At 60.1% G+C, this 24,363-nt stretch overlaps 1 protein-coding gene across 1 annotated transcript in view; it reads left to right on the forward strand.

Annotated features, from left to right (window-relative positions):
- Positions 1–489: 489 nt before the first annotated feature.
- NOS3 (nitric oxide synthase 3) overlaps positions 490–24,363 on the forward strand; it is a 65,108-nt gene continuing 41,234 nt past the window's right edge. Inside the window, 9 exon segments of the mRNA XM_043509828.1 lie at positions 490–632; positions 1,271–1,373; positions 9,225–9,373; positions 16,770–16,932; positions 17,304–17,395; positions 17,567–17,708; positions 21,034–21,037; positions 21,040–21,175; positions 22,784–22,958. Coding sequence (XP_043365763.1) covers positions 529–632; positions 1,271–1,373; positions 9,225–9,373; positions 16,770–16,932; positions 17,304–17,395; positions 17,567–17,708; positions 21,034–21,037; positions 21,040–21,175; positions 22,784–22,958 — 1,068 coding nt within the window. The 5' untranslated portion in view covers positions 490–528.

Genomic DNA, 24,363 nt, shown 5'->3' on the forward strand with positions numbered 1-24,363 from the left:
AGTGCCAGCAGGAGGGAGGAAACCCGGCCCGCGTGTCCCGGCCTCGCTGAGCAGGGCGGGGTGGCTGCTGATACGTGCCCTGCCCCACGGACCAGCTAATCTGCTGCACTGATGGGGGAAGCAGGTGTAGAGATGGGAGAGAACCCAGGAGTCCTGACTGCTGCCCCATCCCCACTCTTACCACTAGACCTCCCCTCCCAGGGCTGGGCTAGAACCCGGAGTCCTCGCTCCCAGCCCCACATCCTCCTGCTCTAGCCCCTAGCCCCACTGCCCCCAGGGCGGGGCTAGAACCCGGAGTCCTGGCTCCCAGCCCCACATCCTCCTGCTCTAGCCCCTAGCCCCACTGCCCCCAGGCGGGGCTAGAACCCAGGAGTCCTGGCTCGGCGCCCACCCCCTCCCCATTGTGTGCCGGGCAGTGTGTGGGAGTGACTCAAAGTCCCCGGTTCGTCCCCCGTCCCTTTCCCTGCAGAGGAAGTGACTGTTGCGGGTCCCAGCCCGGCCCAGTCCCGGGAGCGCAGTCGCGGCGCGATGGGGAACCTGCAGGGATTGCTGCCTGAACCTGCCCACACCTGTGCCCTCAGCCTCTGCTCCCGGCACAGGGGCTCCGTGCCCCAGGACGGCGCCAGGGCCAGGTAAGGGCGAGGGGGCTGCGCTGGCCAGGCAGGGGCGGGGACACCGGGGTGAGCTGCCCTGCCCACAGCCCCGTTCCCCGGGCCCTGGGACTCTGAGCCGGGGGGGTGTCAGCCTGGCCCGGCCCCCGGGAGCAGACACCCGAGACCTGGGGACGCTGCGTGACGGAGACTGGGAACGTGTCCCAGATTGACGGGGGTGAGAGTCAGAACCTCCAGGGACCCAAGTCCCCTCCGCCAGAGCCCCCACTGAGCCCCTTCCCCTCCCCTTCCCATACCACACCCCCTCCTGAGCCCCCACCCCTCCCTACCCCTCCAGCACCCTCTCCTGAACCCCTGCCCCTCCCCTTACAGCACCCCCCTCCTGAGTCCCCGCATGTCCCCCTACAGCGCCCCCCCAGACCCCAACCTGCTCCCTGCAGCACAGCACCCCCTAGTGGGAGGGGCACTGGTGGGGGCAGGAAGGGCGCTGGGGGGGCAGGAGGGGTGCTGCTAGAGAGCAGGTGGGGCACTGCTGGAGGGGCAGGTTGGCATTGGGGGGCAGAAGGGGCACTGGTGGTGGGGGCACGAGGGGTGCTGGTGCGGGGGATGCTCTCACAGAGGGTCCCTCACTGACCGTGCCCCCTCTCCTCTCCCCCCAGCTCTGTGCCCATCCCCCCCATTGAGCCCCCGAGATACTCGCGGATCAAGAACTGGGAAGTGGGGACCATCGCCTACGACACGCTCAGCGCCCAGGCCACGCAGGTGAGGGCAGCGCCGTGGGGCCCGTGGGGGAGGGAGATGGATCCAGGCCCGTGGGAGGGGGCTGCCGGCAGGCTTGAGGAGCTGTCACCACTCTGGGCTGCTGTGGGGGAGTCCAAGCCTCTGGTTCCCTGCCTCTCGGGGGACTGTAACCCTCGGGGGCCTGACCAGAGCTCAGCTGGGTGCATCCAGCCGGAGCCCTGCAGCTCCTGAGATGGGCCCCTGGCCTGGGCCACACTGGGCCTGGCCCCTCGCTCCCGACCCCATTGTCCTGCTCCAGCTCTTCCCCCAGCCCTTAGCTCTGTAGCCATCTCCTGCTGGTCCTCTGCCCACCCTGTCCCGGACACCCAGGACTTGGGCTTGCTCAGCTCTGGACGGTCCCTGGGGGGGCCCCCCTTCCATGCGACAGCCCTTCTCGGGGGGCCACTCCCGGGACTGCACCTCTGAGCCTCCAGCAGCCTGGCTCTGCCGTGAGCCCCTCAGGGAGCCCACTTGCTCTGGGCCCCTGGAGCCTCCACCCCCAGAGGGAGCGATGCCCCACCAATTGCCCCACCCCAAGAGGGAGCAATGCCACCCCCCCGATCTCCCCACACCCAGAGAGAGCGATGCCCCCTCGATCTCCGCATCCCCACGGGGTGTGATGCCCCCCAATCTCCCCACCCCCAGAAGGAGCAATGCTCCCCCTGATTTCTCCACCCCCAGAGGGTGCAATCTCCCCCCCTGCAGAGGGAGCGATGCCCCCCCAATCTCCCCACCCCCAGAGGAAGCAATGCCACCCCAATCTCTGCATCCCGAGAAGGCGCAATGCTCCCCCAGATCTCCCCACTCCCAGAGGGAGCAAAGCTCCTTACCCCACCCCCGATCTCTAGACCACAGCGACTCTCAGCCAGCGTAAATCAGGAGGGTTTAGTGAGCGTCTGAACCCAGCCCAGGAAACTCTCCGGGCCTCAGGCCTGGCCTCCCTCAGCACAGGACATCTAGGTCTCTCCAGCCTCCAGGGGACCCCTAGCTGCTCTCCCCTCCCAGCCCAGAGCCCCCCCTTCCAGCTGGGCATCTGATATCACCTGCCCCCAAGCCCCACCTCGGTCCTTTGTCTTCTGTCCCAGGTCCCCAGGCTGCCTGAGTCTCCTCTCTGCCTCTCCTCCCTCTGGCTGCAACCGGCTGGGCAGGTCACGGGGGGGGGGGGTCCTCTCTCCGCAGCCCATTGTCCTCCCACTGCCCAGAACCGGCTGACTGCCAAGGTGGGGGGGATCCCAATCCCCAGATCACCGGTTGGTTGCTAGAGTCCCCTATCTCCAGGCTTCAGAGTAGCAGCTGTGTTAGTCTGAATTTGCAAAAAGGAAAGGAGGACTTGTGGCACCTTAGAGACTAACAAATTTATTTGAGCATAAGCTTTCTCCCGGCTGTTGTCCAGGGTCCCAACTGCTAGGCAAGGTCACACTGGCCCTCTGGTAACAACAACCCCCATGCCTACCCCTTCGTCACACATGCAGCACAGAGGGAAACTGAGGCACACACCATATTCATGCAAAACACTAAGAAAATCCCACACTTTGTCACATCTCACCCCCTTTGAGTCTGAACTGAGTGGGGTCACTCCAGCCAGTGACCTGGGGAAGTTCAGGTACCCCTCTCGGGGACAAAGTGTCGGCTATAACATTTGAACTTTTATCAACATGGATCACATCTATCTCATAACCCTGTGGAATCAGACTCCATCTTAGGGCTGGGCATTAGCCCTTTCAGCTGGTGCAGCCCTACCCTGTGTAACGAGGCTGGTTCTGGCGGGACCCAATGGAGAGTGCCAATTCAGGACAAATTGCTTCAAGCCGGCAGTTACAGCCCAAGGCTGGGGTTTCTATGCACACCAAGGCAAACCAAACTGAGAAGACTTTGGTTTTACCCCACTGGCTAACCACAAGTCACAGAAGCAATTCCCTCAGACACCCCAGTTTCCCAATATCACCACGGCCACTCGTCATGGGGATGAATGGTTATGAAAACCAATATCCCAGTAAAAGAAAAAAAGATTCCCTTAATCCCAAAGGACCAAGCCCCAGACCCAGGTCAATATACAAGTCAGATCTTGCCCACAAATTATGCTGTTGCTAATCCTTTAGAATCTAAAATCTAAAGTTTTATTCATGAAAGGAAAAAGATGTAGATGAGAGCTAGAATTGGTTACATGGAATCAATGACATACAGTGATGGCAAAGTTCTTGGTTCAGGCTTGCAGCAGTGATGGAATAAACGGCAGGTTCAAATCCAGTCTCTGGAGAACATCCCCAGCTGGGATGGGTCATTCAGTCCTTGGTTCAAAGCTTCAGTGTAGCAAAGTTCCTCCAGAGGTCAGAAGCAGGATTGAAGACAAGATGGAGGAGCTGCCGCAGCTTTTTATGGTCTCTTGCCGTGTGGTCTCTGCTTTCTTTGTCCCTAAGACAAGCTGCCCATCCCATGGCCTGGAAACACCTCAGAGTTCTGTCCATAGGCAGGTCCCTGCATGCCTGGCTGAGTCCCAAGGCCCGTCTGCCTTCTCTCAGTGGGTCAGGTGTGTAGCTGATGGTCCTTAATGGGCCATCCAGCAGGCTGGGCAGAGCTGACACCAACTTGTCTGGGGTGTTCCCCAGAAGCACGGCACAAGTTTGAACTACAGACAGTACAGAGCCAATATTCATAACTTCAACTACAAAAATGATACCCACACACAGACAGCATCATCATAACCAGCAAACCCTAAACTTGTCTGAGACACCTCATTTGAACCCCTTTGTACAAGATTTGGTGCCACTACAGGACCTTGGTCGCAACAATGATCTATACGGTCCCAGTTCATGTCAATAATGTCACACCTGTGTCTGAGACTTGTCCAAGCCTGGGTTTACCCCGGGTTAGAGCCTCCTTCAGCACACAGAGCGCCCCTGGCACTGCTTGGTACAGACTTCCCTGACCAGCTCGCCCTTCTCATGCAGCTCTGTGATGTGAGCTGAAGTGGGGTACAAACCTCCAGTAGTGCCCTACCTGCCATTCCTTTAGAGACCTGGGCCTGCTTCTTGCTTTGAGAAATGAGCCAGTCTCTGATCCCTTTACCTTGGCCAGCTCTGGCTTTAGACAGATGCTTCCCACCTTGTGGCCCCAGTATGACACCTCTGCCATCCCCACCTTCCCTTCCAGTCTCTATAGTCATCCAGCATCCTGGCGACTCAGCCCCTCTTCACTAGGACACATGGTCCTCCCCGGCTGGCCTGAAGACACAGATATTTATGCTCTCCCAGGCACTGTCCTCCACCCCCGTCAGGAACTGATCCCACAGGTCCTGGGAGGGGGCAGGTGCCCCCTTGAGGCTGACAGGCAGGACCAGGAACCCAAAGAGCCCCATAGGGGTGATGGGAGCAGATTCCAAGCCAGCATCTGGGTCCCAAGGTACCGGCCAGTAGCCTTTGGTGAGATCCCTGGTAGCGAGTCCTCCACCCCCCCCCCCACACCTTGTTTCAGATCTTATCAGGCCTAGGCATGGGGCAGGCATCGGACACGGTGACGGCATTGAGCTTCCGGGAGTTCACCCAGAGTCCGATTGACCGGTCCTTGGGGACCAGCCCCACGGGAGAGGCTCAGGGCTGGTGGGCGGCTGGATCACCCCTACAGCCAGCATGTCTCTGACCTCTCTCCCCAGGACTTGGGCTGTTTCCCAGTGACGGGGAATGGGGAGCTCCTGGAGGGTGGGTGATTTTTGTCTCCTCTCCCCCGTGGACAGCTGGATTAGTGAGCCCAGGCCGGCTGGAGAGCAGCCATGGGTAGGGAAGCAGCCCCTCTGCTCCTGGGGTTCACTGGGTGGAGGGGGATTGATTCCAGCGGGAGGCTGGCTCCTGTCTCAGGGACCCCCGCCCCGCTTCTCCTCCCTGTGCCCACACACAAGCAGCACCAACTGCTCCCTCAACATATGGCTTCATTGTGTCCACATGGGACACTCGCCCGACTGGGCCGCACCAGGACATGACTCACCTCCTTCCGCTGGTTTGTGATTTCACAGGGCCTATCCCAGTGCCCTTCGCACGGAGCCAAGACCCCTCTCCTGGTCTGCAATGCCAGAGGAGCCAGGACGCTGTCGTACAAGCCTTCTGCTTCCCTTGGGCCCTGGCTAGGTTCTTCCTGGCCAAGCCCATGGGCTCAGTGAGCTTTCCCCAGAATGTACTCCATCCCTGATTCCCCATTCAGCTTCCCCTCCCATTCTCACTTCCCTTCCATACACCAACTCGAAAGGGGGGACTCCTGTGAATTTCTGGGGCTGTAAAAGTTTTGCAGCCCCCTCACCTGGTGTGCTGGCCCCCCTGATGTTTACAGGGAGGTACATGGTCTGCAGAAGAGACGAGTGAGGGGGGGATTTAATAGCTGCTTTCAACTACCTGAAAGGGGATCGATCTAGACTGTTCTCAGTGGTAGCAGATGACAGAACAAGGAGTAATGGTCTCAAGTTGCAGTGGGGGAGGTTTAGGTTGGATATTAGGAAAAACTTTTTCACGAGGAGGGTGGTGAAACACTGGAATGCGTTACCTAGGGAGGTGGTGGAATCTCCTTCCTTAGAAGTTTTTAAGGCCCAGCTTGACAAAGCCCTGGCTGGGATGATTTAGTTGGGGATTGGTCCTGCTTTGAGCAGGGAGTTGGACTAGAACCTCCTGAGGTCCCTTCCAACCCTGATATTCTATGATTCTATGGTACTTCTGGGGAACCACCAGCTGCCCCCTGATCCCACAAGGTTCAGTTTTCCCAGTGCTGGATCCCTTTTCTTACAGGGATCTTTCCTGGCAGTTCTACCCCAGAGTCTTGCAACATTGGGGCCACAAGGGCCTTCAGCTTCTTCAAGGAGGGATTCTTCTGCTGCTCGGTCTGGATTTCAGTTGCTGGGTTTGGGCCCAGCCCTTGTTGGCTATGCCTCAGTTTTCTCACCTCAGGACAAATCCTCGTTCTCAGTCCTGTTAAACACAGTTCCTGGTAATCACCTCCCCCCATTGGAGGTTCCACGCATTGCCGGTGCCAGGCCAAGCACCACACCACTCCCTTCAGCCACAGCCAAGATCCAAGGTGCTCTCTGGCCAGGTCTCCAATCCATCCCCCATCCACACCTCCGCAGGTAGCTGGTTGTGCACCCCAACCTCTTTGGGCCGCCCATTTCAGATGTATCTTCGCTACAGGTCCTTAACCGGGGGTCTGACCACCCCCCTCAGGGCTAGGTATGCATTGGGCATTATTGGATCTGGGTCCACCCCTTCGGCTGTCGTTGCTTTAGCCCCGTGTAGGCAATGAGCCCACTGCTTTGGTTACAGTACCAGAGCCAGTGTGAGCCACCTCTCCCCTGTGCAGGGCCCGTGTCCCACTCAGCTCCAGGGGTCTGGCTACAGACAGGCAGGTAACCCAGACTTCACAGAGGGAAAATTCCCCCCTCCCCGCCAGCCAGGCCATTCACCTGTTCGCTGGCTCCTGCCCTCTCGACCTTCCAATCCCTGGGGTCAGCTCTTTGGCTGTTACTGGCACGGGGTCTGGAGCTTGTCCCAAGAACATGGTAAAGCTGTGCTGACAGTCCCCAGCGACCAGTCCCCCTCCCATCCTGCCAGGCGCCGGGGCAGGGCGAATGGCTGTATGTTTGGGAGCTTTCCCCCAAGCTCCTCAGTCCCTCAGCATCTAGTGGGATTGCACCACACTGAGTTCTCGGTCCCAGAATGTCTCCACCTCATGAATATCTCCCAGTTGATCCCCACCTGCCGCTCCCACTGGGGATCAGAGAGGCCCGAGTCCAAGGGGTACAACAAGACCTATCTGCTGGGCATGGGGTGGAAGCCAGTCTGCCACTCTTCCCTGGCCAGCTCTGCCCCAGGAGCTGGCTGGGTGACTGCTTCCTCCAAAGGGGCAGAACTGAGGGATAGACAAACTGCTGAGAGAGCAAGTATTTCAGGTTGTCTTCCCATTGCCACCTCAACCCTCTGCGGGCTCTCTCTGGCCAAGGTTTCCTTTATCTTGGGGCATTGCACCACGTGGTGTCCTTGTGCCCACAGTAATTACATCTCGGGTCCCATGGAGGGGCTGCCTGCTCCAGCATTCGTGGGCACCCCACATTGGGCTTCCTGGAGTCCCACCTCCGAGAGGTCTCTTGGGGACTCCCCTTCTGAGTCCCCGACTTGGGTCTCCCCCCATCCCAGATCTGCCATTGATAAGCTTCTTTACCAGCGCATCTGGTCCACTAACCACATCTTAATCTGGAGAACAGATGTAAATCGGCTGCTCCAATCCCAGCAGATTACACATGCCCTCTGCGGTAGTGGCCCCGCACCCTTTCCCCACAGGCGGGGATATTCTCCCAGAGGGGTTGTGACCTCCTTGTCGTTGACGCCCAGGGTCTTGATTACACCCCGGAATCTTTTCCTATCTGCCAGCGCTAAGACAAGGGGGTTGAAGGAACCATCAAGGAAAGGGCCTAGAACCATAGGCACCGACTTCTGCTCCTGCCGGTGGGTGCTCAACCCCAAAACCGTTTCCCATGAGCTTCCGAGGTCCGGAGCCTTTGTGAACAGTTCATAGTCCCCTGTCTCCACCTCATCCGCCTGGCTGGGCACCTCTATGCCTGGGGGGCGCATGCACCCCCCTTTGGGGGGGCTAACCCCCTGCCCCACCTCTATGGCTGTGGGGCCGAGCGAGGGGGTGAGACGGCAGAGCCGGTCCGCAGGGCCAGCCTGGTTCAAATCCCAGGCCTTCCCAAAGGCAGTGAGGTCAGCACCCATAGCCCCCCGACCCCCACATACCCCTCGGAGGGACCTCTTGCCCCTCGGCTTCTCCAGCTCCCCTAGCTGCCTTGCAACCAGCTCCAACTCCCAGCGCTTCCAACCTGTCACGGGGGAACCAGGCCATGAAGACCCCCAGCTGGACGGAGAACCAGGTCTCAGGGACACCCTGCTGCTGCCTCTACTGCTTCCAGACCCGCCTGGAATCCCGCTGGGTCTGGTACCGGCTTCTTGGACCAACCATCTGTATCCAGCCAAGCCTTCAGCTGCACCTTGTTCAGCTTCCCAGCTCTTGGCCCTGTCTCCCTGCCCAGGATGGCAATGTCCGTAGGGAGGTAGTGACACGCCATTGTCTTGCTGCTTCCTTTGGCTACCCTTGTCTTACTGCTGCACGCTACTTATTACACAGTACTCCTGGTGGAGTCAGCATCCCACTCCTGCCACCAGCTGTCATGGATCCTCAGGGTCGGTGCAACCCTCTTTGCACTATCCTGTCCTGCCCCACTCCTCCTTGCCTTGTCCCACCCTGCTCTGACCCTTTCTTTTCTTTTCTTTTCTTTTCTTTTCTTTTCTTTTCTTTTCTTTTCTTTTCTGCCCCGCCCCGCCCCGCCCCGCCCTCCTGACCTGCTCCCACCCTGCACCGCCTTTTAGCTGAGCCTGCTGAGTGGCTGCTCCTGTGCATCCTCTCTAGGCAGGCCTGGAGGACCCACCTCGCTGCTCCTTTCATGGGTGTGGGGATGGCAAGACAACTGTTTCCACCCAAAGAGTAGCCATGCCTGGTGGGTATAGGCCTATTCACAGTGGACATAAACATATTACAAAACTTCCCCAGTCCTCACGGGCACTGGGCAAGAAGGATGGGGGGTTCCCAGGACTGGGCTAGCAGGGGGCTGTGGGTCGGGACTGAGGGGCAAGGCAGGGCTGTGGAGGGGGGAATCCCTGGGCTGGACTAGCAGGGGACTGCGGGTTGGGGCACTGGCAGGGGGAGGGGGGCGCTGCAGCACCAGAGCTGGGGTCCATGCTGGATCTGACTGCAATAGCCCCCCCCCCCCCCCGCCTCAGCTTTGTCTGTCTATCTGTGCTCCAGGAGTTGCCCTGCAGTGGGAAGCGGTGTCTGGGCTCCCTCATGTTCCCCAAGCAGATGGTTTGCCAGGCAGCTGAGGGGCCCCCACCCAAGGAGAAGCTGCTGCCCATGGCCCGGGACTTCATCAACCAGTACTACAGCTCCATCAAGCGGTGAGTGCCAGCCCTCCCGCAGGCACCAAGCCTGCCAGACTGCCACAAGGGAAGCCCAGCGCGGGGGAGGCTTTTCATAAACACCCAACAAACCCCTGCAATGCCCAAGACTCGGGGGGCAGGGGGCGGAATTCAGCTGCCCAGACGCCGGCTGGGGAAATAACACAGTGGGGCCAGATTGTCCCGCAAGGCTCTGGAGTGGGCTGGAGCCAGCTTCCTGCTGCACAGGGTGGAGAAGGTGCCCAAGGAGACGTTGCTCTGCCGGGACTGTGACAACTGGGAGGAGCTGGTTGGGAAATGGAACTGGAAGAAGGGTCCTGCAGGGATCGGTTCTGGCTCCGGTTCTGGTCAATATGCTTGTCACTGACTTAGATAGCGGCACAGAGATTATAAAGATTATGGCCAATACCAGCTGGGTGGGGTTGCAAGTTGTCATGGATGCCCAGGGCTCGGGCTCTCTCAGCCCCATGTGGTCCCTGGGGGGGACCCCTTCAGTGCGACAGCCCTTCTCAGGGGGCCACCCTCTCTCGGGGTTAAGCCCCTCTGCCTCCTGGAACCGCACCTCTCTGAGCCTTAGCCCACTTGTCTCTGCCGTGGGCCCCCTCAGGGAGTCCCCTCGCTCTGGACCCCTGGGGCCTCCACTCCCAGTGGGAGCAATCCCCCCGATCTCTAGACCGGAGCAACTCTCAGCCAGCGTAAAACAGGAGGGTTTAGTGAGCATCTGAACCCAGCCCAGGAAACTCTCCGGGCCTCAGGCCTGACCTCCCTCAGCACAGCACACCTAGATCTGTCCCGCATCTAGGGGGTATTGTCTAGCTGCTCTCCCCTCTCAGCCCAGAGCCCCCCCTTCCAGCTGGGCATCTGATATCACCTGCTCCTGCCTCCATCCTTTGTCTTCTGTCCCAGGTAAAGAGGCTGCCTAAGTCTCCTCTCTGCCTCTCCTCTCAGCCGTCCTTTGTTCCCCTCTGGCTGGAACCGGCTGGTCGGGTCACCGGGGTCCTCTCTCTGCAGCCCATTCTCCTCCCACTGGCCAGAACCAGCTGTGACTCCCAAGCTGGGCTTCCTGGTCACCCGTCGCCGAGGTCTCCATTCTCCAAGCCATTAGCTGGCCCTCTGTAACCACAAACTCCCTCTCCCACTACTTCCTTAAACCAGTAACACGCAGGGAAACTGAGTCCCGCCCCCTCCACATGCAAACCACTGAAAACTACAAGAAACCCCCATAGTTCCTCACACAAGTGCTTTGGAGGACAGGATTAAAATTCAAAAGGATCTGGACAAACTGGAGAAATGGACTGAAGTAAACTGGATGAAATTCAATAGCGACAAATGCAAAGCCCTCCACTTAGGAAGGAACAATCAGTTGCACACATACACAATGGGAAATGACTGCCTAGGAAGGAGTCCTGCGGAAAGGGATCTGGGGTCACAGTGGATCACAAGCTAAAGATGAGTCAACAGTGTAACGCTGTTGCAAAAAACCCAAACATCCTTCTGGGCTGTATTAGCAGGAGTGTTGTTGTCACAGAGTCACAGACCCGATGCTCTGGAACTGCTCTGAATGGAGCCAGCCAGGAGTCTAGGTAGCATGACTCCTTTCAGGGTCACCTGGTCACATCGCCCTCCTGGTTCTCAGGTTACGAAGGGCATCTGCCATCCCTTACATGCAGGCAGCTAGAGCCTCCTCACCTGGCCCTGAGGCTCTGAGCAAAAGTCACACACCGTTATCCCCACAACCTAGGCATTGGTACAATTCACCGGGAAAGTGAGGCACACACAGTATTCATGCAAAACAGTAAGACTCACGTACAACATAACAAGGGAAAACCCCACTTTGTCACAGTTATAAGCAAGACATGAGAAGTAATTCTTCCTCTCCACCCTACACTGATTAGGCCTCAACTGGAGTATTGTGCAGTTCTGGGCACCACATTTCAGGAAAGATATGGACAAATTGGAAAAAGTCCAGAGAAGAGCAAGAAAACTGATGAAAGGTTGAAAAAGCATGACCTGTGTGGGAACTGGGTCTGTTTGGTCTGGAGCAGCGAAGACTGAGAGGGGACATGATAATAGTTTTCAAGCATGTAAAAGGTTGTAACAAGGAGGAGGGAGGTAAATTGTTCTCTGGAACCTCTGAGGACAGGACAAGGCGCAATGGGCTTAAATTGCAGCAAGGGCGGTTTAGGTTGGACAGTAGAAAAAAACTCCGACCTGTCAGGGTGGTTGAGCACTGGAATAAATTGCCCAGGGAGGTTGTGGAGTCTGTCACTGGAGGGTTTAAGAGCAGGTTGGACAAAGATGGTCGAGATCAGCGGTTCTCAATGCGCAGCTCGTGGGTGCCCAATGAGCACACACCTGCGGCCCAGCTGTGAGCTAAAGGCCGCAGGGCTCGTGTGGCTGGGTTCCAGGCTGCCAGGCTGCCCCGCTGCGCGGTGGGGTCTGGGGCCCTTGGGCGGCCACAGTAGCTAAATTGCAGCAGAGACTCTTTTTAGAGGGGTCGATGGCCTGTAGACCAACAGATATTTTGCCGATCTATCTTCCAAATCATCTGTAGTAGGGCCATCGGCTAATGCTGGTTCAGTCCATGGGCTGTGCCCAAACTTGTGCAAAATTGTCTTAAAAGGAGTTGTTTCCTGGAGGAATGGTGATTTTTTCTGCTCATTTTGAGCTTTGTTTTTAGGGGACTGTTTTCGCCTGAACATATCTTTTGATGAATTTTGTTTACCTTTATCATTTTTCCATGCCCATGCTTGCGCTGGGACTTACACAACACAAAAAGCCTATACCCCCTAAAAACTCTGCCTGACAGAGCAGGATCAGGGAACGCTAAGCCCCCTACCTTTTGGGCTCGATCCTGCTACGACCCAGGGTATATTCACCCATGCAATTTTCCCTGATTGACGGGTAGGAGCGAGGACTCTAATCCTCCCCTTAGGGCCCAAATCATCGATCACTTTATACGGATAGTATACCTTTTAGCGGTATGTTCAACAATCACAGTGCATGTCTTCCCCCTTTCTCAATTCTCCACCAAAAATGGTATGCTTATAAGAAAGCGCACAGGATCTTTTTCAGGGGAAAAGGCAACATGCCGCATTTATTGAAGATACAACAATTAGCATACACATTCAATCACACCACACACACACAACTGTCCCGCCAGTCAATGTTATAGTTATCAGTTCAGAGTTCGGATCAATCTAGTGGCCAGCTAGGTTGATCACGGGCAGGGAAGAGCCGGGTTCCATCGGTCGTGACACAATGCTCTGGGGAAGTCTTGGCAGGACAAACCCAAAGTTTCATGGCCAGGCCCCCTGCTTATATAGTGATTTTCCTTCCTTGAGACCAATGATTTTTGCACCGTCATGCTGTAATTAATTGTTGTTTGACGAGCGCTTGTTTTCTTACATTGTTTTTTTATTTTTTATTTCTTTTTTTTTTATTGTTTTTTAGGGAGTTACCCCAGGCTGGTTTTGATCACAGTTAACTTGTCCCGATTGATAGGTGATTGTTTTATTTTTAGAGTTGTTAATTTTCCCTTTTTTGACATTTTAATAGTGGTGTGTTGTAATTTTCTGGTGCCCTTGCATCTGTTTTTGTTTGGTTCGGTGATGGCCTTTATATTTATTTTTTAACTCACACATTCCTCATTCACACACAAAACAGAATTGATTTACACAGGACATTTGAACAGAAACATTACATTGCAATGCAAAACAAAAGCAATTATTGCATTTTTTTACTTATTTTAAAATGCTAAACCTAAAGCAAAGTGGTGACCTGTGACGGTGCTGCCCATGGGAGCCTGCTGAGGTCACTAAACCAGGGTGAACTGCAAACAGACCAGGGCAGACAAACCCCAAATGCTGGTGACTATTCCAATACTTAGATTTACCCAGCCAGCCCAAAACAGCTTCTACAGCACCTCCCTGGTTACTCAGAAGTCCAAACAACGCAGTTCCCTTAAAGTATCCAGGCTCAGGCTTGGATAGATTTCCACTCGATACGGCTAAATTCAGTGCCTTGCATAATAACAAGTTTCAGAGTAGCAGCCGTGTTAGTCGTATTTACAAAAAAGAAAAGGAGTACTTTTAGCCATATCGAGTGGAAATCTATCAACTTCATGCCACCGAATGCATCCGATGAAGTGAGCTGTAGCTCACGAAAGCTTATGCTCAAATAAATTTGTTAGTCTCTAAGGTGCCACAAGTACTCCTTTTCTTTTTGCGAATACAGACTAACACGGCTGCTACTCTGAAACCTATAAATTTGTTAGTCTCTAATGTGCTACAAGTATTGCTAATAGCTGTTAGCACAGAGAGCAGACCCAATCAGCCAGTGAATTCTGTTAAGCAAGAGAAATCAGGGTTTGATCCTTCAGGACAGAAAGGAAAGAGAGAACTTGATTTTGCAAAGGGAAGCCACAGGGTAACCATAAAATGTCCAAACCCCAATGGAATTGAGCCAAAGGTGTGGAATAACAAACATAATTGTAGATGGACACTTGTAATGGATTTGTTGCTATTGCTAATGGTAATTTTTGTAACTAGTGTGTTGCTATTACCAAGACCTATAAAAATATCCAATGTGCCTAATCTTTTGGAAAATCCCTTGAACATGTTGAAAGTGATACATAAGAACGCACCTTATGTTAAAAGGCCTTGTAATACTGATGTTGCACAGTTAATGCCCATGAACAGACTTGGAACTTTTCACAGGGGCAAAGATATTCCAGACTTGATGTGCTGTATGAAAAGGGAAACTGAGGCACATTATCCTATTGCTTTCATGGCTAAATGCCAAGATTCCTGTACTATGGACAACATTAACATCTACATTGACTAGATGTTAATTGGGTTCCAAATATTTGCCAGAGGTTGTATGGATAAGGTAGCTATGTTCTTTAGCTCTTGGCAAGATCACATGAGACCTACAGGAACCACGATGCAAGAGCAGATCCAATCCACTATTGTTCTAACCAAGTTTTACCTTGAGTTTGTGAAGAGATTCAATCATGTTATTGAACAGGACTTTGATAAACCATTTCTGTTATACACTAATACGGCTTCTAACCCAGTACAAGCTGTAATGAAACAAAATCAAGGTTGGGGAGCTCTTGGGATGCACTCAGTGATGTTTGTGTCATCCCCTCCTGCATCAATTTTGCATTTGGGATGTGAGGTTATGAGTGTAATATAATATCTCATTGAAAGGTGACAGGGCCAGAAAGCGTTAATTAACTCACAGACTGACCTGACCCATGGCCGAACTTTAAAGACGGTTAGGAAGAGATGGAAATGAATAGAGCTTTGAAATGCAGCCTGCATTGTTAGAGGTAGAAGGGGAGATGTTTGCTCAGGTCTTGTGATGTCAGCAAACAAGTCTTGTCTATTGCTATAGCTTTAATTCAAAGATCAAAAAAGGAATATTAACATTTAGGAAGACACTGGAGTGAAATAGTATTATTGTCTATATGTCTCTTTGAAGTTTGCGGTACTCTGTATCCGAACCGTTTAATGGATAAATTACCCTGTGCTAATTGCCAGGATGTTTAGGAGAAGGAAAGTTAAGCCGATTGTTTCTTCAGTTCAAAAGGCTGCTGGAAATGTATAAAAACCTTGGGACACGATCCTTCTTCATCTCAGATCTGCTTTGGGTTTCAAGAGAGGGAAATTGAGATCCCCAGTCACTGACTGGAGTCACCCTGAACATTGGACTATAACCTCTGGACTATTTCTAAAAGGATTTTTGGCAACTACAAACTCATCTCTGCTACATATCTGACCTCAAGAATTGAACTCGTCTGTCTGTATATTGATCTTTTAACCAACACGCTCTCTTATTTTTTAATACATTTTAGTTTAGTTAATAAGAATTGGCTATAAGCGTGTATTTTGGGTAAGATCTGAGTTATCATTTGATCTGGGTCTGGGGCTTGGTCCTTTGGGGTCAGGAGAACCTTTTCTTTTATATGATGAAATAAGATTTTCAGAGTTTATCATCATATGTTTGACAGGTGTGGAGGCCTAAGGCTGGATACTTTAAGGGAACTGCATTGTTTGGACTTCTGAGTAACCAGGGAGGTGCTGTAGAAGCTGTTTTGGGCTGGCTGCGTAAACCTAAGTATTGAAATATCCACCAGCATTTGGGGTTTGTCTGCCCTGGTCTGTTTGCAGTTCACCCTGGCTGAGTGACCTCAGCGGGCTCCCACATGACCCTAAAAGGTCTGTCACTCCCTTGAAATCAGCTCAGACATAGATTCTGGCTGATGCGTTTCTACCAATGGCCCATTAGGCCATTGCTTTCTGTTGTTCAGAAAGGGCGGCTGGCAGGATATGGTTAAATCCTGCAGCAATACGTTTAATACATGCTACATTATTATTTTTTATTTTAAATGATATAAAATACAAACATAAAATCCTACTATTACAGTAGGTTCCGGGGCTGCCCTCCTGCAAGCGGCAGGGTCCATAGCCGTCGGGACTGCTCTGCCCCACACAGCGGGGTCTGGGGCTGACCTGCTGCCCAACCCTTCACTGGGGTCCGCTCTTGGCCCCACTCTGGGTGGGGCAGGGGCTGGGCATAGGGGGTTGCGGGGGTGCAGTGGTTCTCAACCTGTGGCCCAGGTAACACATTGTGGGCCATAAGGATAAGGTGATTGAGAACCCCTGGTCTGGATAATACATTGTCCTGCCTCAGTGCAGGCGACGGGACTAGATGACTTCCAGTTCTCTGGTGCGCTCACACCTTGAATACTGGGTCCAGCTCTGGACGCCCAGCCTCGGGGATCGAGTGGAGCTGGAAGAGGGTCAGAGAGGGGTAGCAAAGGTGACCGGGGGATGGAACAGCTTCCACACGACAAGAGACTAGGGTTGTTCAGCTTGAACAAGAGACGAGGGAGGGGTATGATTGAGTGACGCAGCCATGTTATCTACCCCTCACGTGACACAAAATCTAGGGGCCATGGGACAAAATTAACAGGTGGCGGGTTTAAAACAAACCCAAGCAAGGACTTTGTCACCCAATGGCAGGGCTGCTGGGACAGTGTGTAGTGGGTGTGCCGGGAGCCATGGAACCAAACTGTAACCCTGGAGATCATGGAATCCACTTCCAGCCAGGGGCTGCGGCAGCCCCACCAACCCCCTAGTTCCAGCCCCTCTGCCCAACGCACAACCAGTGGAACTCACTGCCAGGGGATGTTGTGAAGGCCAAGACTATAACTGAGTTCAACAAAAGAACTAGATCACTTCCTGGAGGACAAGTCCATTGCTGGCTATTAGCCAGGACGGGCAGGGACACAACCCCATGCTCCGGGTGTCCCTAACCCTCTGCCTGCCAGGAGCTGGGAGTGGACGACGGGACGGATCACCCCACAGTGCCTGTTCTCTTCCCATAGGGCTGACTCCAGGGTCCACGTGCAGCGGCTGCAGGAGGTGGAACAGGAGATCGAGGCCACGGGCACCTACCAGCTGCTGCAGCCCGAGCTGATCTTTGGGGCCAAGCAGGCCTGGCGCAACTCCGCCCGTTGCCTGGGCCGCATCCAGTGGAACAAGCTGCAGGTGGGGGGGCACCACTGCTGCCAGCTGGGTTAGTGCAGGGCAGTGCCCAGGACAGGACCCCCAGGGCTCCCCATTTGCCCCTGGACAGGGCCCCCAGGGCTCCCCATTCGCAGCCAGGACAGGGCCCCCCATTCACAGCCAGGACAGGGCCCCCACAGGGCTCCCCATTTGCCCCCGGACAGGGCCCCCCCAGGGCTCCCCCTCCCGCCCCGGCAGGCCCCCTGCGGCTCCCACTCCCAGGGTCAGGGCACAGCAGGCACTTCCACGCCCTGGGAGGTGAGGGCGGGTCAGGACAGCGGGGCCTAGGGGTCAGAGCTGGGGGCTGCCGGGCACAGGGCCTGGGGGCTGCCGCTAACTGCTGCTCCCTGAAGGTGTTCGATGCTCGCGACTGCGCCAGCGTCCAGGAGATGTTCGGGTTCCTGTGCACCCACCTCCAGTACGCCACCAACCGAGGCAACCTCCGGTGAGTCCGCCCCACCCGGGCCCCCGCCTCCCTGGGCCAGCCCCCCACGCGCCACCCCCACACCGGCCCACCCTATGGGCTCCCCCGCCTCCCCGGGACCACCCCACACGGATCCCCTGCCTCTCCAGACCCAACCCCACCGGGTGGCTCTGACCCACGCCTCTCTCACAGGTCGGCCATCACCATCTTCCCGCAGCGCGCGCCAGGCCGGGGCGACTTCCGCATCTGGAACAGCCAGCTGGTCCGCTACGCCGGGTACCGGCAGCCCGACGGCTCCGTGCTCGGGGACCCGGCCAACGTCGACATCACCGAGGTGGGGCAGCCGGGACCCCCGCCCTGCCGCTCAGCGCCCCCGCCCTGCCGCTCAGCGCCCCTCTGCCCTGCCCCCCCGCCCTGCCCCTCAGCGCCCCCCGCCCTGAACCCCGCCTGGCCGCTCAGCACCCCTCTACCCTACCCCACCAACAGCCACTCAGCGCCCCTCTGACCTGCCCCCCAACCTGCCCCTCAGCACCCCTCTGCACTGCCCCCGCCCAGCCGCTCAGCGCCCCTCTGCCCTGCCCCCCTCCCTGCCCCTCAGCGCCCCTCTGCCCTGCCCCCCACCCTGCCCCTCAGCACCCCTCTGCCTTGCCCCACGCCCTGCCGCTCAGCGACCCCGCCCTGACCCCGCCCGGCCGCTCAGCGCCCCTCTGCCCTGCCCCCACCCTGCCCCTCAGCGCCCCTCTGCCCTGCCCCCCACCCTGCCCCTCAGCACCCCTCTGCCTTGCCCCACGCCCTGCCGCTCAGCGCCCCCGCCCTGACCCCGCCCTGCCGCTCAGCGCCCCTCTGCCCTGCCCCCACCCTGCCCCTCAGCGCCCCTCTGCCCTGCCCCCCACCCTGCCGCTCAGCACCCCTCTGCCCTGCCCCCCACCCTGCCCCTCAGCGCCCCCCGCCCTGAACCCCGCCTGGACACTCAGCACCCCTCTACCCTACCCCCCACCCAGCCACTCAGCGCCCCTCTGACCTGCCCCCCAACCTGCCCCTCAGCACCCCTCTGCCCTGCCCCGCCCAGCCACTCAGCGCCCCTCTGACCTGCCCCCCAACCTGCCCCTCAGCCCCCCTCTGCCCTGCCCCCGCCCTGCCCCTCAGCGCCCCTCTGCCTTGCCCCCCACCCTGCCCCTCAGCACCCCTCTGCCCTGACCCCCGCCCGGCCGCTCAGCGCCCATCTGCCCTGCCCCCAACCTGCCCCTCAGCGCCCCTCTGCCCTGCCCCCTGCCCAGCTGCTCAGCACCCCTCTGCCCTGCCCCCCGCCCTGGCCCTCAGCGCCCCTCTGCCCTGCCCCCCCGCCCTGCCACTCAGCGCCCCCCGCCCAGCCGCTCAGCGCCCCCCGCCCTGACCCCCGCCTGGCCACTCAGCGCTCCCCGCCCCACCCCCCTCCCTGCCACTCAGCGCCCCTCTGCCCTGCCCCCCGCCCGGCCGCTCAGCGCCCCCCGTCCCGCCCCCCGCCCTGCCCCTCAGCGCCCCCGCCCTGCCCCCCACCCTGCCGCTCAGCGCCCCCTGCCCTGCTCCCTACCCTGCCCCTCAGCGCCCCACTGCCCTGCCCCCCGCTCTGATGCTCAGCGCCCCACTGCCCTGCCCCCTGCCCTGCCACTCAGCGCCCCCCACCCGGCCACTCTGTGCCCCTCTGCCCTGCCCCCCACCCTGCCCCTCAGCACCCCTCTGCCCTGACCCCGCCCTGCCGCTCAGCGCCCCTCTGCCCTGCCCCCCGCCCGGCCGCTCAGCGCCCATCTGCCCTGCCCCCAACCTGCCCCTCAGCGCCCCTCTGCCCTGCCCCCTGCCCAGCTGCTCAGCACCCCTCTGCCCTGCCCCCCGCCCTGGCCCTCAGCTCCCCTCTGCCCTGCCCCCGCCCTGCCACTCAGCGCCCCCCGCCCAGCCGCTCAGCGCCCCCGCCCTGACCCCCGCCTGGCCACTCAGCGCTCCCCGCCCCACCCCCCTCCCTGCCACTCAGCGCCCCTCTGCCCTGCCCCCGCCCGGCCGCTCAGCGCCCCCCATCCCGCCCCCCGCCCTGCCCCTCAGCGCTCCTCTGCCCTGCCCCCCACCCTGCCCCTCAGCGCCCCCGCCCTGCCCCCCACCCTGCCGCTCAGCGCCCCCTGCCCTGCTCCCTACCCTGCCCCTCAGCGCCCCACTGCCCTGCCCCCCGCTCTGATGCTCAGCGCCCCACTGCCCTGCCCCCCGCCCTGCCACTCAGCGCCCCCCACCCGGCCACTCTGTGCCCCTCTGCCCTGCCCCCCCCCTGCCCCTCAGCGCCCCTCTGCCCTGCCCCCCGTCCTGCCCCTCAGCACCCCCCGCCCTGGCCCCTGCCCTGCCCTCAGCACCCCCCGCCCTCGCCCCCTCCTTGCCCCTCAGCGCCCCCCGCCCTCCCCGCCAGCAGCTCCTGCCCTGCCACTCAGCGCCCCCCCGCCCTGCCCCTCAGCGCCCCCCACCCTGCCCCCCGCCCTGGCCCTCATTGCCCCCTGCCCTGCCCCCTGCAGCACAGCACCCCATGTCCTGCTCCCTGCCCACCCCTGCACTGCGTGCCCCCTTAATTACCCCCCCTCTCCATTTGCACAGCCCCCCCCAGCTCCACATTGGGCATGGGGCCAGAACGACTGGGGGCGTGCCCCCTGCTTGGACACTCACTCTATCTGCTGGTCTGGGTCCCCCCATGTGGGCCCCAGGGGGCTTTCTGAACTTCCTGCTGGTGCCTGAGAGCTGGCTGGGGCTGAGCGCAGTGGGTTAGTGGGAGGAGCTTAGAGGGGGGATTTTTTGGGGGGGCTGAGAGCAGAGGGAGCTGAGAGTGGGGGGTTGGAAGGATTGATTGGGGGCTGAGTGCAGGGGGTTGAGTGGGGGGCTGAGCGCAGGGGGGTTAGGGGTTGGAAGGATTGATTGGGGGGCTGAGCGCAGGGGGTTGAGTGGGGGGCTGAGAGCAGGGAGGGGCTGGGCTCATGCTCTCAGGGGCCCCCCAGGCCAGCCCCCTGCAGTGCTGCGGCCCAGGCCTGGGGACTAATGCACCCCCAGCGGGGCTGGGCAGGGCCCCTGCCATGGGGTGCCCTGGCGAGCGCGGCGCCCGCTGCAGCCAGCCCCTGTGCCTGGCCCTGGGCTCTGTCCCCAGCTCTGGGGGCAAAGGGCAGGGTCGACGCCTCATCTCTAGGGTCCTTCCCCTGGGGGTCCCTTGGCTCCCCCGCACCTGTGGGGCCCCGATCCCGACACAGGCAGCCCCCGTCCTGCCACAGCACGGCCGTCGCCCCTCTGGGCTGCAGCTGTTGCCAGCATGGCAGTGCCCTGGGCGCTGGGTGTTAAGGGCTGGGTGGTGGGGCTGAGCTCTGGGTTGGCGGTGGGAGCTGAACGATGGGTGCTGGGGGTAGGGGCGGGCGCTGGAGGCTTAGCTGGGGGGGCTGCCCCCAGACATGGCACAGTCGCAACTCAGCAGCGGCACCAAGACAACCCGCCCTTGACCCGCTCTCCGCCCCACGGCCCGGCCCTTGCCCCGCTCTCCGCCCCACGACCCGGCCCCTGCCCTGCTCTCCGCCCACGGCCCGGCCCCTGCCCTGCTCTCCGCCCCACGGCCCGGCCCCTGCCCCTCCGCCCCAGCCGAGCCGCGCTCACAGACTCTCCCCTTGCAGCTCTGTTCCAGCACGCTGGACCACCTGGGCACTGGCCTCTTGATGTCCTGCCCCTGCTGCTGCAGGCACCAGACCAGCCCCGGAGCTCTCTCCTGCCGCCCGAGCTGGTCCTGGAGGTGCCCCATCCAGCAACCCTACGTGAGTACTGGGGGGGCAGAACAGGCAAGGGCTGGGACCCACCCGTCCCGCAGGGCAGGCGCCATTTCCTGCTGTCCCTTGGGCTACTCGCCTGGTAGTTGTAAAGCGGGAACAGTCCCCGCTCTTGTGGGGCAACTTTCCTAGCTTCTGCATGACCCCCGGCAGTGAGCTAGCGAAAGGATCCAGTCCTCGCTCCCACTCCCTTTAACCCAGATGCCTCCCTGCCCTCGAGGACTCCCCTTCCCCTCTCCTGTCTGGCAGAGTTCCTTGTAACCCCACAAGGCTGGGCCCAGGATTACTGGGGGCTCGTACCCCCCCATCCTGCGGTGGTCACCTAGGACCGGGCTAGGATTCCCCACTCCAGGTGCTCCTCTGCCTGGCACTTCTCTGACCCACTGCCCATTGCGTACAAGTTCACGCCAAATGCAAGTTAATTAACAATCAATTTAAAAGGATAGGAAACTGGAAAAGGTTAAAGGAAACACATCACCCCGCATTGTAGCAGGGAACATCACAGACGGTGTCTCTGGAAGGTCCGGGCAGTTCACACTCTGCTCCTTGTACGGCCCCGGCCTCCTTCTCCGGCCCTGGCCGTGCTGCAGGGATGCCGTGGGCTGGACACTCGCTCTGGTGGTGGCCACACGCTCTCAGGCTCGAAGTGGTCGGACCCTTCTTCCCCGTCGGGGTTACGATCCAAGCCTGGCCTGCAGAGCCCCTTGGCTGAGGCGTCTCCCTGTGCTGGGCCTGCTGCCCAGGGTCCCCCTCAGGCCCCCCAGCTGCTCACCGCACCCAGCTCCGGACTGCTCCAGCCCCTGCTCCAGCCCCAGCCCCACCACTCGGTCTCTGCACTGCTGCTGCTCCGCCTCCAGCTCCCTGGGCTGCTTCTCTGGCCCCTCTGGCTCTGGCCCAGCTCTGCCCCCCAGCTCAGCTCGGGCCCCTGCTTTCTCCTTAGCTCGGCCCCACTCTGTCTGACCCAGGCAATTCGGGCTCACATGGAGGATGGGACCCCCCCTGGCCTCCTGACTCCCTGATTAGCCTGCCCGCCCTGTCATCCAGGCTGACCTGGAGCATTGGCCTCTCCCCATTGCCCCTGGGGATTGGCAGTCTCAGGGTCCTGGTTTCCCATCGACCCTTCCCCCTCCTTTTAGTACTGGGAGCTAGCCACCAAAACACCCCCCACTGAATGTCTGTAAGGGGGCAACGTCCCCTTACAGTAGGGTGCGGGGGCAGCGCGGGCGTGGGCGTGTCGGTAGCGCGGGCATGGGGCAGTGTCAGGATCCGCGCGGGCTGTGGGCAGTGTCAGTGATTCGCGCGGCATGGGCAGTGTCAGGGGTAGCGTGGGCGTGGGCGCTGCCAGGGGCAGGCTCGGGCGGGTGTTCCCTGGTATGGGGATGGCCGTTCTCTCCCAGAACATCAGTCCCAGAGGGGCTGGGGGCAGAAGGGGCTCCTGTGGGCCAGCAGCCTGGCGGGGAGGGGCCTGGTCTGGTGTCAGCAGGGGCTGGGCACCAGGATGCCTGGTTCCGTTCCTGGCGTGCTGTGGGATGGGCCGTGCGGTGGGGGCGCGGCCCTTCGCGCCGTCCCGCCCGTGCCCTGAGTGTGGTGTGGGGCGCAGGCTGCCATGGTTCGGGGAGCTGGCCCTGCGGTGGCACGCGCTGCCCGCTGTGGCCAACCTGCTGCTGGAGATCGGGGGCCTGCAGTTCCCGGCCGCCCCCTTCAACGGCTGGTACGTGGGCAGCGAGATCGGCATGCGCAACTTCTGTGACAGCCACCGCTACAACCTGCTGCAGGTACGGACTGCCCCCCACCGCCCCCCAGCTCCCCCACCCCCCACCGCTACAGGCTGCTGCAGGTACGGACTGCCCCCCACCGCCCCCCAGCTCCCCCACCCCCCACCGCTACAGCCTGCTGCAGGTACGGACTGCCCCCACCGCCCCCCAGCTCCCCACCCCCCACCGCTACAGGCTGCTGCAGGTACGGACTGCCCCCCACCGCCCCCCAGCTCCCCCACCCCCCCCGCTACAGCCTGCTGCAGGTACGGACTGCCCCCCACCGCCCCCCAGCTCCCCCACCCCCCCACCGCTACAGCCTGCTGCAGGTACGGACTGCCCCCCACCGCCTCCCAGCTCCCCCACCCCCCCACCGCTACAGCCTGCTGCAGGTACGGACTGCCCCCCACCGCCCCCAGCTCCCCCACCCCCACCGCTACAGCCTGCTGCAGGTACGGACTGCCCCCCACCGCCCCCCAGCTCCCCCACCCCCCACCGCTACAGCCTGCTGCAGGTACGGACTGCCCCCACCGCCCCCCAGCTCCCCCACCCCCCACCGCTACAGCCTGCTGCAGGTACGGACTGCCCCCCACCGCCCCCCAGCTCCCCCACCCCCCACCGCTACAGCCTGCTGCAGGTACGGACTGCCCCCCACCGCCCCCCAGCTCCCCCACCCCCCACCGCTACAGGCTGCTGCAGGTACGGACTGCCCCCCCCCCCCCCCCCCCAGCTCCCCCCCCCCCCACCGCTACAGCCTGCTGCAGGTACGGACTGCCCCCCACCGCCCCAGCTCCCCCACCCCCCACCGCTACAGCCTGCTGCAGGTACGGACTGCCCCCCACCGCCCCCCAGCTCCCCCACCCCCCACCGCTACAGCCTGCTGCAGGTACGGACTGCCCCCCACCGCCCCCCAGCTCCCCCACCCCCACCGCTACAGCCTGCTGCAGGTACGGACTGCCCCCCACCGCCCCCCAGCTCCCCCCCCCCCCACCGCTACAGGCTGCTGCAGGTACGGACTGCCCCCCACCGCCCCCCAGCTCCCCCACCCCCCACCGCTACAGCCTGCTGCAGGTACGGACTGCCCCCCCCCCCCCCCAGCTCCCCCACCCCCCACCGCTACAGGCTGCTGCAGGTACGGACTGCCCCCCACCGCCCCCCAGCTCCCCCACCCCCCACCGCTACAGCCTGCTGCAGGTACGGACTGCCCCCCACCGCCCCCCAGCTCCCCCACCCCCCACCGCTACAGCCTGCTGCAGGTACGGACTGCCCCCCACCGCCCCCCAGCTCCCCCACCCACCGCCAGCCCCCCCCGCCCCCCCAGCTCCCCCACCCCCACCGCTACAGCCTGCTGCAGGTACGGACTGCCCCCCACCGCCCCCCCGCTCCCCCACCCCCCACCGCTACAGCCTGCTGCAGGTACGGACTG

Source organism: Dermochelys coriacea, chromosome 2 (assembly GCF_009764565.3).
Source record: "Dermochelys coriacea isolate rDerCor1 chromosome 2, rDerCor1.pri.v4, whole genome shotgun sequence".
Classification (NCBI taxonomy): domain Eukaryota; kingdom Metazoa; phylum Chordata; order Testudines; family Dermochelyidae; genus Dermochelys; species Dermochelys coriacea.